A 14,802-nucleotide genomic window follows, 5' to 3' on the forward strand; every position below is an offset into this window, starting at 1 on the left:
ATTGTGCATATGCACAACATTTTTAAAATCTACTCGTCTGTTAGCTATTCCGAACAGTGAATAAAAATGCAAGTGCAAATACCTCTCTGATATACTGATTTCCTTTCATTCAGTTACATACCTAGCAATGGGATTGCTGGATCATATGGTAGTTTTATCTTTAGTTTATTGAGGAACCTCCACACTGTTGTCCATAGTGGCTGTTCTAATTTACATTCCCTCCAACAGTGTACAATTCCCTTTTCTCTACATCCTCCCCAGCATTTGTTATTGCCTGTCTTTTGGATAACATCCATTTAAGATCATTATATCATTATAGTTTTTACTTGCATTTCTCTGATGATAAAAATCACATTTCATATTTTAAAAAATTTGGAGTTAAAATTTGTCTGGATTTGGGAACAATTAAAATTCTTATTTTACAAATAACAGAAACTAATAAAACCTAAAGATATATTTTTTCTCTGATGCTCAAATTATTCAAAGTAGCAGTATTAGCTTTTCCTGTGAGTGAACTTCACACACAGAAATGGGATAAAATACTACTTTTTATCTTTTTAATTTTAAGTATTCCACAATAGGATTATAATTTTTAATACTTTTGGCACATTATAGTATCTTCATTGAGGAGTATGTATTATGAATATCAGATGTTGTAACTCTTAGTGATATATTTTTGGATTAGCACACTAAGCTGAAAGTGTATTAAATGTTAAATGAAATCACAAAATTAATGAGAAGTAACTAGAAATAAATGAAGCAAGAAACTTAGGACTAATCTTAAAAAAAAATAATGTGAAGTACTTCTTAAGAAGGCATGCTATACTTTCCAGCTTCTAAACGATTATGAGGATAGCTCAGTCAGACAGAATCATCAATGCCACTGTCTTTGAGTCAATTTTCCCTTACCATTTTGTTTCCCTCATACTAGAAGAAAGAGACATGTATGGACATCTGTCTTTGTAATCATATGCTTTTTTACTCAACCACTCGGGGACTATTAGTGATGCTGTAAGATGAAGTCACAATACTTTAACAAGAATAGCCACGGAGATTAATCAAATCAAATATCATTAAAGTGATTTTTTAAAAACCACTCAAAATATTTTTACTTCTTTGTCTGGAATAAATCCTAACATTTATTTTTAACTGTTCATTCAAATATCTGGGTTTTTTTCTAACAGATTAAAATTAGTTTATATCACTTCTCTTCTAAATCCAGCAGACAACATTTACACTGTGATTTTTCTTTATCTATCACTCCTGAGAGAGAACAAGCACAATATTTAAAAGAAAGAACCAAAGAAGAGAGTGCAGGCGGAAAATTGTGAAGTGCAGTTCTAATATTTTACTAAATTTACATTAAGGTCAATGTATACAATCTGTAGAATTAGAAAGCCCCCACATGTCACTGCAATAGGAATGAATAACCACAGTTTTCCATCAGAGTAAGACCATCTGAATTATGTTCAAATTATGTGGAGATCCTTCTCCCCTGCCCCATAATTTGCAATACTTTTTTGGAAGGGATAGAGGGGAACAGAGAAAGTGGTGGACATAAAAACATTAAGATTGCGATATGCAAGGTCATGCATTGTAGTTGTATAACTTGGCTATGATGAAAGAGAAAAAAAGCTTGAAAGAGAAAACATATTTTAGCTTATTAAATATGAGAAAAAAGTCAAAGTGGCAGATGGGGGATTAAAAAAGAAAAGTATTTCAGTAATATAAGGCTAACAATATATTTATTTATTTGTTTGTTTTGAGACAGAGCCTTGCTCTGTTGCCCAGGCAGGAGTTCAATAGTGTGATCTTGGCTCACTGCAGCCTCCGCCTCCTGGGTTCAAGTGATTCACCCTGCCTCAGCCTCCCAAGTAGCAGGGATTATAGGTGCCCGCCACCACACCCAGCTAATTTTTTGTATTTTTAGCAGAGACGGGGTCTCGCCATGTTGTCCAGGCTGGTCTTGAACTCCTGAAGTCAGGCAACCCACCTGCCTGGGCCTCCCAAAGTGCTGGGATTACAGGCGTGAGCCACCACGCCCAGCCAGCTCATATATTATAGGATCTGTTGCCTACAGTAACCATGTGTGTGTCCTATGAAACTATAGGCACAAGATTGCAGATCATGATGTTAAAGCACCATTAGTTCAATCTCTTTTTAAAATTTCAAATGTGAGAATACCTGCAAACAAAGTTTTTTAGAGAGTAAGTAGGTTAAAGACTTTGTAGAATAGCTTGAGGGAGGTCTGTAATAGTTAAGTTTTGTTTTTAGAATTGTTTATTGTTCAAATTCTTGGAAGGTGTGTTGAAACTGAGGTCCTGTTGGTCATGGGACAAGATGTAGGAAGAGTAAGACTATGGTACAATGTAGTAGCCATTGATTTGCTGGTTTGAGTTTTCAAGAGAGATGGGAAGGAAAACTTTGTTTTTAAGTTTTGATAACATCCACGGAAAATTTTTAATCTTTCAGTATATTTCATAAGATATATTTGAACAATATTATAACAATGCATTTATGTGAGCTAAATTGCCTCAATAACATGAAATTAATCAGGAAATGCTTGGTGATCAATGCGCTAAAAAAGAACTAGATGAAAGTATTTTTTGTGGCAAATTGGCATGGAATTACCATACGTGTGGTACATGTGTGTGTTTCAGTATGCTAAATAATATAATATATGTGTTATATATATTTAATATTTAAAGAGTGGACATTGATATTTTACTTCAGTCTTCTCCTTTTCCTGTAGATTACTCCTGCAATAATGGCAAATCTCACAATCATGACTGAATTTATCCTCATGGGGTTTTCTACCAATGAAAATATGTGCATTTTGCATTCGGTTCTCTTCTTGTTGATTTATTTATGTGCCCTGATAGGGAATGTCCTCATTATCATGATCACAACTTTGGACCATCATCTCCACACCCCCATGTATTTCTTCTTGAAGAACTTATCTTTCTCGGATCTCTGCCTTATTTCAGTCACAGCTCCCAAATCTATCGCCAATTCTTTGATACACAACAACTCCATTTCATTCCTTGGCTGTGTTTCCCAGGTCTTTTTGTTGCTTTTTTCAGCATCTGCAGAGCTGCTCCTCCTCACGGTGATGTCCTTTGACTGCTATACTGCTATATGTCACCCTCTGCACTATGATGTCATCATGGACAGGGGCACCTGTGTCCGAACAGCCACTGTGTCTTGGCTGTATGGGGGTCTGATTGCTGTGATACACACAGCTGGCACCTTCTCCTTATCCTACTGTGGGTCCAACATGGTCCATCAGTTCTTCTGTGACATTCCCCAGTTATTAGCTATTTCTTGCTCAGAAAATTTAATAAGAGAAATTGCACTCATCCTTATTAATGTAGTTTTGGATTTTTGCTGTTTTATTTTCATCATCATTACCTATGTCTATGTCTTCTCTACAGTTAAGAAGATCCCTTCCACAGAAGGCCAGTCAAAAGCCTACTCTACTTGCCTTCCACACTTGCTGGTGGTTGTGTTATTTCTTTCCACTGGATTCATTGCTTATCTGAAGCCAGCTTCAGAGTCTCCTTCTATTTTGGATGTTGTAATTTCTGTGTTCTATACTATGCTGCCCCCAACCTTTAATCCCATTATATACAGTTTGAGAAACAAGGCCATAAAGATGGCTCTGGGGATGTTGATAAAGGGAAAGCTCACCAAAAAGTAAAAGCTGTTGCTTTTTTTCTTTCAATAATAGATACCATTTATAATGTACACACATTAATTCTTCATTTTTATCTCTAATTCTTAAAAGTAAAAATTTAAAAAGACAAATGGGAGCAACTATTTTATTAGAAAATTTCCTTGGGCAATTAATTACATTTTTCTATTCTTGGGTAAAATTCTGAATTTTTACAATATGGAGCCATTTCCCAAACCCCTTCTTGGGTGGTGTTCATAAGCTGATTTCTAGTTGTCTTTAATATAATGTAAGAAAGAATGTTTGTTTAGAACTTATTATCTCACTTAAAAACTCTTATTAAAGAAGCAGCAGCAGCAGTACAAAACCCAAAAATCTACTCTCTTATGACCTAATCAATTTGAACATAAAAATCTTATAGAATTCTTTGACAAATTATCCATATTTATTCCTTGTGTTGACTTGACTATTTAAATGTCACTGAGAAGAATAAAATGAAAAATGTGGTCTTACTCAAAAATTAATTGAATGGGAAGTTTCCTTTCCTTCTATATAGTCATTTTGCATTTTTGGTCAAAGGTCAAATAGAAAATGCATATTAAATGAATTTCGTCAGAGAAAGATATCAGCATTCAAAGAAATAAAGGAAGTGTGATTGAAGGCAGATGTCGACAGAATTATTAATTTGTATTGATGTTTTATTAACCGTAACATGACTTTCCTAATGCTCTAGTTACAATGTTTCAAAGGTTCCCATGTGTACATTTTAAATAGCCTTCGACTATTTGAGATATTCATTTTAATTATAGTTATTTTGAGGTTTCCCCTTAGTCTTTATTATGGTATTTTGAAGCCCAGTATTAGATTTTCTGCTAGATGGACTTCCTTCTAGATATCTCATACATTGCTCAATCTTTCTTCTACTAATAGATATTTTTTCTTCTATCATATAATCTATTAAGTGAAATAAACTTGGAAGAATATATGAATTGTTTTTCTCTGCAGCATCTGTACTACAAATTTCCAGTTTCTTAAATTACTCTTTGTGAAATGTAGAGCTGTGTACTTACAATGGTATTTTTCTCAAGCAAGTCTTTGGAGCACATAATTATGTCTTCAAATGTTTCATAATATATTAGGTCTATGAAAATATTATTTAAAATTATGTGTGTGTGTATGTCTATGTGTATGTTTTTCACAAAGACTGAGTCCATTCAAATTTTATAATTATATTTGTATATTAACTGCATGGGGTGTTTTTTTCAATAAAAATGTGACACAGAGATTGCTTCCATTTATTATTTGTTCAGCATGCAGAGAAATGTGCTAATTTGCCTTTTAAGTCAATCATCTATTCATGTATTTTGCTTATTTATCTACTCCATTGTAACATTTGTGTTTAACTTGAATATGCTTTGATAAAGTTATAGACACTAACACCCACTACATGTAAATACTTTTCATCTCCAGGTTTCTCTTTAATTATACTGATATTATTTTTTACTAAATGCAAGCTTTTAATAATTATGGAATTAAATTTGTGAAATTGTTTCCTTGTGATTTTTGATTGCTTCAAATAGATAATTTCATTAATTCATCAAATTCAATACATATTTTTATGTTATTTTTATTTGATAAACATAGATGGACACATGTGCACTGAGGTCAAAATGACATAGATTTTGTTTTCCCAGAAGACACAAAGAAAAGCAGAAAATGTCTTCTTGAATGTTAAAAAACATTTATTAACCAAGCCCCTTCTTATTATAATGAATTAACACAAATGACAAATTGCCTCTTTCTGAGTAAAAAGTGAACACAATAATATGTTTAGTTATGACACAATGGCACATAAAACCCAGTGAGCAGTTGGTGTAAGACAAAACCATTTGCTGCTTCATTCTTAATCATCTCAACTAAACCAGTTCCCAAACAGGGAATTTCAACACTCAGTGCATTGTTTGCTTTGTAGGCAATGTCGCCACTGTTCTAACTTCACTTTGACAGAGCAAGTGACAATATCCACGTGTTGCCAATCTTTTAAAATAGGCATTCACAGGATTGTTACAAGGATTATATCATTAATGCATGTGCCAATAATGAGTCTTCAGCAAAAGCTGATAATCATTAGTTAACTAATTTGCATTGAGAATTCACTACTGGCCTGTTGCCATGGTTGACACCACTATTTATTCTGAATATACTTATGAAGATTCTATATAGGAGGCTCTGTGTGACATGAACTGATGATCTTCAAACATGATTTTCTCAAAAGAAAACAAACTAACAAGGATTAAATGCAACTGAATAACTTCTGTGCATTAAGCTTTGTCCCATATAATCAGAGCAGTGCAGCACCAGGTACTGGCTGAGGGATTTTCTTCACCATGATCCCATGAGCACAGCATAATCAAAACAGTGTGAGTTCTTTCATTACTCAGATTCTAAATATCTCAATTACTTATACAAACTGGGAACTAACTATGTATTTCAATTGCTATGAGGTCAAAGCAATACTAGTGAACAACTTCCCTCTATTTTTGTCTTTGTAAAGTAGAAAAGTAAAACAAAATCTGCTTCGTTGGCTTGAATGCAACAAGGAATGTGTAGTTTATACAATTAAATAAATCAGAAAAATAAAGAATGATAATTTGGAGAAAATCTAGGTTACCATTTAGCTCTGCAACAATATTTTCTTATACGTGTATGTTGTCAATCCATGATCTAAATTAGTGGCAAAATAACTAAATCTTATTTAAAAAGATAAAGATAAAATTGAAAATTTCTTTTTGATTTCAGGCACACAAACTTCTTCTTATAAGCTCTGGATACCTGTTCATTGAAGTCACTGAAAAATAAAGTGGTTTTCTCAAAGCAACAGAGTCTCCTTTCAGATTTTAACTATGAAAATGGTTGGGAGTGGAGTGGAAACACCAACAATTTATACTATCATATTTATGCCAATGCATGTTATAATCAAGATCTCAAAAAGTTTTATGTAGTGATGTATAAAGTATGAATATAAGATGATGTTAAAATGATAGAATTAAAATTTAAAAGCATAAGATAAATTCACACATTTATAATAATCAGCTTAAAACTAACATTAGGATACATGTCATTACTTCACAGATGCATTGAACCAGGCGCACAACATTCCTCATTTTCACTATGTCTAGGATAATGACAACTAGACGCTGTGGCAAGTTGGGCATGTTCATCTAGGGTGATGGATCTTAGAGTGGTAGATGTTTCAACAAAAGCAGCAGAGAGTGGTATAGCCTCTTGGAATAAAATTCAAAACAACTGGTCAACTATTAGGGGAAGGAGAGAATGTGATCTAGAGCTGGTAGAGAAACAGCAAGGTGGACCTTGCCCTGCTCCAGACTGAGTGATGTAAGAGAGCGAAAGAGAAAGCAGTGTCCACCTATGTGGCAGGTGGAGTTCTCTGGACACAGACATTGAAAGTGACTTGAATGCGCTTTAGGAATGTGGGGAAAAGTGAAAGAAAGGAGGATTGCACAGAAGGAGGATTCAGGATACTTCACCCTGATCAGGGCTGGGGAGCGAGCTTTGCCCACCCCAGTTATTCCTCCACCTCTAAATCCCTCATTCACCAGTGGGCTGTCCCTGAGGGACATGTCCTCCTTCTTTAAAGAGGCCCTGAAGATGCTGACAGCCTCAACCTGTCTGATGACCTCACTGCAGCTCGGCAGTGAGTCCTTCTTCCAGGGGGTGTCTACCACCGTCGTGAGAGGGCTGCTGGGAAGGTTGCAGGCACCATGTTTCCAGAGGAGCAAAGATACTGAAGATCTATGGGAAACATGCAATTACCATAAGTTACAGAGGCCATGGGAGACAATATTCAGCACTTGGGGAGAGTAATAAATGGGTATAAAAGTGAATATGCAGAGCTACATATAGATTTGGAGATTTACAAGGCTATGTGTTGTGATCAGCTTCTAAAAGCAGATGGTCCTGGAGGGAGGGAGTGACCTTCCAAAGCAGGCAGGTCTCTGGGTACCTATTTCCATTTACCTTCCCCCACCGGGGATAGAAAGAGGCAAGATGTTCATAACACAAAGTTCCTCAGAAATCCTGCCCACCTCCAGGACATGAGATTCTTGGCTGCTCTCTGTCTCTCCTCTTTCTCATACCACACTGGCAAACCTTGTTGGCTTGGAGTTCAACACAAATGTAGAATCTGACACTCTACGAACACTTCCCCAGCCACCAATATTTAAAACCTAAGCCAGGTAGTGCATGTCTCTATTTTCAGCCAAATTATTTCCAATTTACAACAAGGGCCCACAAGTTCTGACTGCCCCTCAAATACCCCTTAGATGCAATCTTTATATTTTTTGGACACTTCTTTGTCACCCCGTTGTCCTTTGAAGGAAGCTGTAATGAACATCCTCATATATAGTGACATGCAGTGGCTTTTACTTCAGTATGCTAAATACCCAGGAATTAGATTAGTGGGTCTAGGGTAACAGGTAGTTGTGTTGTCAATAGTTTGTTTAGCAAAACAAAATGAAACCAAATAAAAACCCATCATTTTGTTTAAATACCAAAAGTATGTATTGGGCCCTTTTTGCCACTTCTCAGGTGAGAATTAGTAACAGTGAGTCTTTGTTGATAGCTTCCTAGACATAAACATTATCATTGGTATTTAATTTTGATTTGCTGTGTACTGGATTTATTTCTCTGTGAATTTTATGCTCCTTTGAATGTTGATTATGTCTCTATTTCATATGGCCATTTATACTTATTTTGCTTTCAATTTCTAAGGAATCCTCATCTAGCATAGACATTAACACTTTCTGTCTTATAGATTCCAAACCACTTTCTTCAAGCTCTTAAATGTTACTTAACTTATGTCATTTTTAGCTTACATTTTTAATCCACTTAAGATCGGTTATTTTGTGACATGAGATACGTTTTCCCTTCAGATACACAACAATTTTCCTGTATTAAGTAATTATAATCTGCCTTTGTCCAGTGAACTGATGAATAATTTTTTCTATAATAAATCAGCATATATACTAATATCAATTTTTGAGTTTTATATTGTTTTACTAATAATTTTCCAAATTTCTTTTAACAATTTAATTTGATTTTTTTAAAAATATAATTTGTCTGGTAAAATAATTCCTTTTTAAAGTGTTGCAATTTTGGATACATTCCCTGTATATTCTTGTGTATTCTTCTACATAAAATTAGAATACATTTTCATTAATTCCTGCTAAAGAAAGATGTGTTAAGATTCAGAGTGGAAACTTCTGAATGTGGAGGGAGTAAGATGGTTCAGATTTAGCCAGATTACATATACAAGCATAATTGATATTTAAAATGTCTTTAACTTTTTAAATTAGGCTTTATTTTAAAGATAGTAATACAAATCTTACATAATATTTGCAATAGTTTAGCACAATTTTATTTTTATTAAACTTTTAAATTTTTGAAATTTTTATCTTATTTTTATAGATTTTCAATTTGTGATGGATTTATAGAGGATATAATCCCATCATAAGGCAAGGAGCATCTGTGTATATATAATAACCTATGATATGAAACCATATATTTGGAAAGTATACATCTGATAAGGTGTTAAAATGCAAAATATAGAAGAAACTGAACTCAAAAGCAGGAAATAGATATACTGATTAAAAAATGGGAAAGGATGGAAATAATCATCTCTCAAAAGAAAACGGAGCAGTGTCTAACAGGTGTAAGAAAAATGCTAAACATCATTAATCATCAGGGAAATACAAACTAATATCACAATGACACGTCACCTCACTCCATTAGAATGGCCGTTATCAAAAAGAAGAAAGACAAAAAGTGCTGGCAAGGAGGTGGAGAAAGGGAACCCTTGTTCACTGTTGGCAGTAATTTAAATTAGTTATATATCATAGAAAAAAATACAGAATTTCCTCAAAAAAGTAAAAATAGAGCTACTATTTAATCTAGCAATCCCACTACTGTGCATAGATCTAAAAGAAATGGAATCAGTAGTATGTCAAAGCTGTATCCGCACTCCAATGAACATTCCAATATCATTCACCTTACCCAAGAAATGAAATAGACCTAGGATTCCATTAACAGATGAATGGATAAATAATGTGTGTGTACATATATTAATGTATATACACACACATACATTTGTGTACACATGTATATCATATGTGTGTACTGCATAAATATACGTGTATATATACAAACATGTGTGCATATATATGTATACAAACGTGTGCATTTGTATACACATATGCACACATATATCTGTATACATATATTTACAAAATGGAATACTATTCAGCTAGAAAAAAGAGAAGGATATCCCATGATTTACGACAACATGGATGAATCTGAAGAACATTATGTTGGGTGAAATAAGCCACGCACAGGATGAGAAAGAAAAGATTTTCTCATTTATATGTGGAATCAAATATACTTTACCTCATTGAAGCAAAAAGTAGAATAGTAATTGCCAGTGAGTTGGAGAGATGTTGGTCAAAGGATATAAAATTTTAGTTAGACAGGAAAAATAAACTTAAGAGATCTATTGTACAACATGGTGACTATAGATAACAACAATGTATATTTCAAAATTTTGAACAGAGTAGATTTTGTGTTTATACCATAAAAAGTGAAAATTATGTGAAGTAATGCATATATTAATTAGGCTGGTTTAGCCATTCTACAATGTTCACTATTTTAAACATCATGTTTTACACCATAAATATTTACAATTTGTATTTGTCAGCTGTAGAAAATAAACAATAATAAGACTTAAGTAACAGAGTAAACTGCTAGCACTAACTGATATCTGTAGAACACACTGGCTAATGCAGCAGAATATAATTTTCACTTGAAAATAGGAACACTTTTACACTATCGGTGGGAGTGTAAATCAGTTCAACCATTGTGGAAGACAGTGTGGCAATTTCTCAAGGATCTAGAACCAGAAATACCATTTGATCCAGCAATCCCATTACTGGTATATGCCCAAAGGATTATAAATCATTCTACTATAAAGACAGATGCACACATATGTTTATTGCAGCACTATTCACAATAGCAAAGACTTGGGACCAACCCAAATGCCCATCAATGATAGACTGGATAAAGAAAATGTGGCACATATATACCATGGATACTACGCAGCCATAAAAAAGAATGAGTTCATGTCCTTTGCGGGGACTTGGATGAAGCTGGAAACCGTCGTTCTCAGCAAACTAACACAGGAACAGAAAATCAAACACCACACTTTCTCACTCATAAGTGGGAGTTGAACAATGAGAACACATGGACACAGGGAGGAAAGCGTCACACACTGGGGCCTTTCGGGTGGTGTGGGGCTAGGGGAGGGATAGCATTAGGAGAAATACCTAATGTAGATGACGGGTTGACGGGTGCAGCAAACCACCATGGCACATGTATGCCTATGTAACAAACCTGCACATTCTGCACGTGTATCCTAGAACTTAAAGCAAAAAATAAATAAATAAATAAATAAAATTTTAACCTGAACTTTGACTCCTTATTTAGACAGCTTTTGACTCAGCTATCTCATTTTTCAAATTTAATTTTTTTAATTTATATTTTCCACCATAATTACAGTCAGTGTTATTTGAATAAAATATTCAAATATGTGGTAGCATTTTGTCACTTACTAGCCTATGTTTTGAGGGTTCATAATAAATTACTGAAATGAACTTTTTTATTGTGTCAGAAAAGATACTTGTATTAAAACTGACTTCTTCTTTATTATATTAATAGAGTTGAGATTTTTGTATATTTATTGGATATATTGGAATATTGAAATATTCTCAAAAATTTTTATTTGAATGATTAACATAAAATGGGAAAATATTTTTATACAGTTTTATGTTTTTAATTTTTAATTATATTTTATAATATCATTGTGTTTGCACATGAATTTTTTCAGCAGATTTTGAGAATTTCAAAGTGGAATGTTCATATTGATCATTATTTTCCCAGAACGATAAGTATTTCTATTACACATTTGCATAATTTTACATTCAAAACATATGAAGATTATATCAAATATATTTGTCTTGGTTGTGTGATACAATTTTAGAAATACCCACATATATGTGTATGTGTGCATATAGATATATATTTAATATATGACTTTTAACTTTTATCACATTATCCTATAACTTTTTTTACCATCTGGATCTGGGATTATTTTAGACACCACAATTCATGTGTGTTAGTGTGGCATTCAGTCTCAAAGAATTTGTATACGTAAGTCTATTTATTATTGAATACTTACTAAATTCCAGCTTTATCAGACAGTTAACCTATAACAAAATATAAGTAAACCAATGCCTAGTTTGTTAAATTACCTTTTACATATCTCCATACCTGTTATGGGTTGATTAATATCCCTCAGTAGAATCATGCATTTACTAGTCTATATTTACCAAAGAAAATAAGACTAGGCAGTCCAACTCTACAGAAGAAAATGTGACTCTATGATTAGGAGAAAATATAAAGTGACAATCTATATCTACTAAGAGTCAGATAACTAGTCCCTGGGAAAATTCTAGGCACATGGCCTCTTCTCTACAACATCTCAATAACTGATTGGGTAAATATGTTCTGTCAATGCCCTCTCACTAATAATTGAGACTCTTGATTGTATTCCAGCATTGGAAATTACTCATCACTAAGTAAAGTTCAGTTTTCATACTCTATTTCCATATATTAAAGCATGCCAAGATGTCTCTTATAATTGGGGGGAACAGATTAAATAAACCAATTTCAACAGTGGCAGCATTTCCCTTTAGAATATGTCAGAGTTCCAGCCTTTGGGAGATGGTTAACAGACACAAAATCATTGTCATTCTCATTCCATTTTCTCTTACCAGCAACTGTTTGCCAAATTCAAGATATCAAGAAAGAAAGTGCCTCTTATGAAAGAATTTTATCAATATTCAGGTCAGAGTTAGCATTGTCCATCCAACTGATGATTGGTAATAATTTCCTCAACAACTACATCAAAGGCTTGTTGACCCCTTCCATTTTTTACAAGGCAGATACTTTAATAAGTTTCATTTTTTAAAATTCTTATTTTTGATTATTATGATTTTAGTCAGCAAATGATAGGACTGGAAGAAAATTCTTTTTTAAATGCTATAATTAGAAAAGTTTCTTCATTGATTGACCAAGTGTTTATATTAAATTCTCTAGACATTAGTTTCATAAGTAAAGAACGAAGAGAAATAAAATACTATTTCTGAACATATTTTCTGAAACATGAGCTCAGAAAAGACTTATTTCAAAGAGTTGATTTTTTTACAGATTTTTGGCTAAAACATATATCAAACTTGAAACATATACATAACCTTATTGTAATGCAGAAAACAGGGTGCTGATTATACTGCTTTCAATGAACAATTAGTTGATTACAGTAGATAAATCTTACTTCAGTTATGAATCAAAAGTTAGAAAGAATGAAGACAAATAATGAAATAAAAACTTAAAAATATGTCTTATTTGCCAATATATTTCCACTAAAATGTAGTGTATTGTACTGGGATTATAGGGTACAGTATTATTGATCAACCTCTCTTATTATTGATTCAATGAAATATATGTATGTATAAATGGGAGCCAAACATTGAGTACTCACGGACACAAAGATGGGAACGACAGACACTGGGGCCTACTAGAGTGGGGAGGAAGAGAGCTGGGCAAGGGTTGAGAAACTAACTGTTGGGTACTATGCTCACTATCTGGCTGACGGGCTCATTCATATTCTAAATCTCAGCATCATGCAATATACTCATGTAACAAACTGGCACATGTACCCCTTGAATCTCAAATAAATGTTAAAATTATTTTAATAAAAAAATTTAATTGACAAATGAAATTGTATATATTTATGGTATACAATGTGATGCTTTGGAATATGTATATATACATCACGGACTGGCTAAATTAAACTAATATATACATCACTTCACATACTTATCATATTTTTGTGGTGAGAACACTTAAAATGAACTCTCAGTGATTTTTAAGTATGCAGTGCATTGTTATTAATTATGGTTACCATGTTGTACAATAGACCTCCTGAATTTATTTGTCCTGCCTAATTGAAATTTTGTTTCTTTTAACTAATAACCCTCAAATTCCTCCTCTTTCAGTCCCTGGTAATCAAACCACCATTCTACACTCTGCTTCTATGCATTTGACTTTATTAGATTCCACATAGAAGTGAGATTATGAGGTAACTTGTCTTTCTGGATGGTTTCCTATATTTCAGCAACTGGTATTCACCGCATTAATGGATGCCAGGTGAGAATAAATGTTACCCTCAGAGAATCTAAACCCCTCAAAGCAAGAGAAGTAGGTGAAAGTAAAGAGAAACATTTTACTAGAAGAGTGAAGATTGAGAGCTCCGGAGAGGAATGCATGGGTGGAGTAAAAAGATGAAAGATAATTGGAGATTGCAAATAGAGGTCATAACAAATTATTTTATTCATTTAGAGAGGATTAAAACAGGCTGTGAGGAAGCTTTGCATAGGAAAGAGGTCAAGAGAAAGAATGAAGTAGAGAAATTAAATAATAAATTTGCATTCGTATTCTCTTTCCAGGCTTATTCTTGTGGAGCCCTTCACTGGGCCTGTGTGCATTGTGCTGATGACAGTTCACATCATCTGCTCCCTAGCTGGGACACAACTCAGGAACTATGAACCTGAGGTCTCACTGAAAAAGAATTTCTATCAATAATATATGGAAATATTACAAGATAATTGGAATCTAATTTAAGTTTCTATAATTCCCCAAAATGCATACATAATAATAAAAAATAGAAGCAAGAAAAATATGGGAAAATGATTTATGTAAATAGGATGAGAAGAGTTTTAATAATTAGACAAAACTGAAAACTTAAAGATGTTTCTTAAAAATAATCTTGTTAATCAATTTAGGTGACTCTACAAACCCCATAACTACTATTGAAAGTTCATTTTTTTCTCACTTTTCTTAGAGCTGACCACTTAAAAAATAATGTCTACATTGTAGTAATTTTATCTGAACGTGTGCTAGTGTGGAATTATTGCACTCCTCTAAGACAAAGACCTTTTCAT

The 14,802-nt window shown here is 33.4% G+C and overlaps 1 protein-coding gene and 1 long non-coding RNA gene across 3 annotated transcripts in view; both read left to right on the forward strand.

The window, feature by feature from the left end:
* Positions 1-14,530, forward strand: part of LOC129060726 (uncharacterized) — a 30,955-nt gene extending 16,425 nt beyond the window's left edge. The window contains exon 3 of one of the 2 annotated variants that reach the window (XR_008527629.2): positions 6,473-6,736. This is a non-coding gene — a long non-coding RNA (uncharacterized LOC129060726). Of the gene's footprint in view, positions 1-6,472; positions 6,737-14,307 lie in introns of those variants that run through there. The other variant, XR_008527628.2, reaches the window with a different exon arrangement.
* Positions 1,793-4,624, forward strand: LOC100457385 (olfactory receptor 14A16). Its single transcript, XM_054560756.1, has one exon. The coding sequence runs from the start codon at positions 2,768-2,770 to the stop codon at positions 3,698-3,700; it is 933 nt and encodes a 310-aa protein (XP_054416731.1). The 5' UTR covers positions 1,793-2,767; the 3' UTR covers positions 3,701-4,624.
* Positions 14,531-14,802: the final 272 nt, after the last annotated feature.

This window comes from Pongo abelii, chromosome 1 (assembly GCF_028885655.2).
Source record: "Pongo abelii isolate AG06213 chromosome 1, NHGRI_mPonAbe1-v2.0_pri, whole genome shotgun sequence".
Taxonomy (NCBI): Eukaryota; Metazoa; Chordata; class Mammalia; order Primates; family Hominidae; genus Pongo; species Pongo abelii.

Excerpts from the sequence above, each read along its gene's own strand:
- LOC100457385 (XM_054560756.1), top strand. The coding sequence starts at position 2,768 with ATGGCAAATCTCACAATCATGACTGAATTTATCCTCATGGGGTTTTCT.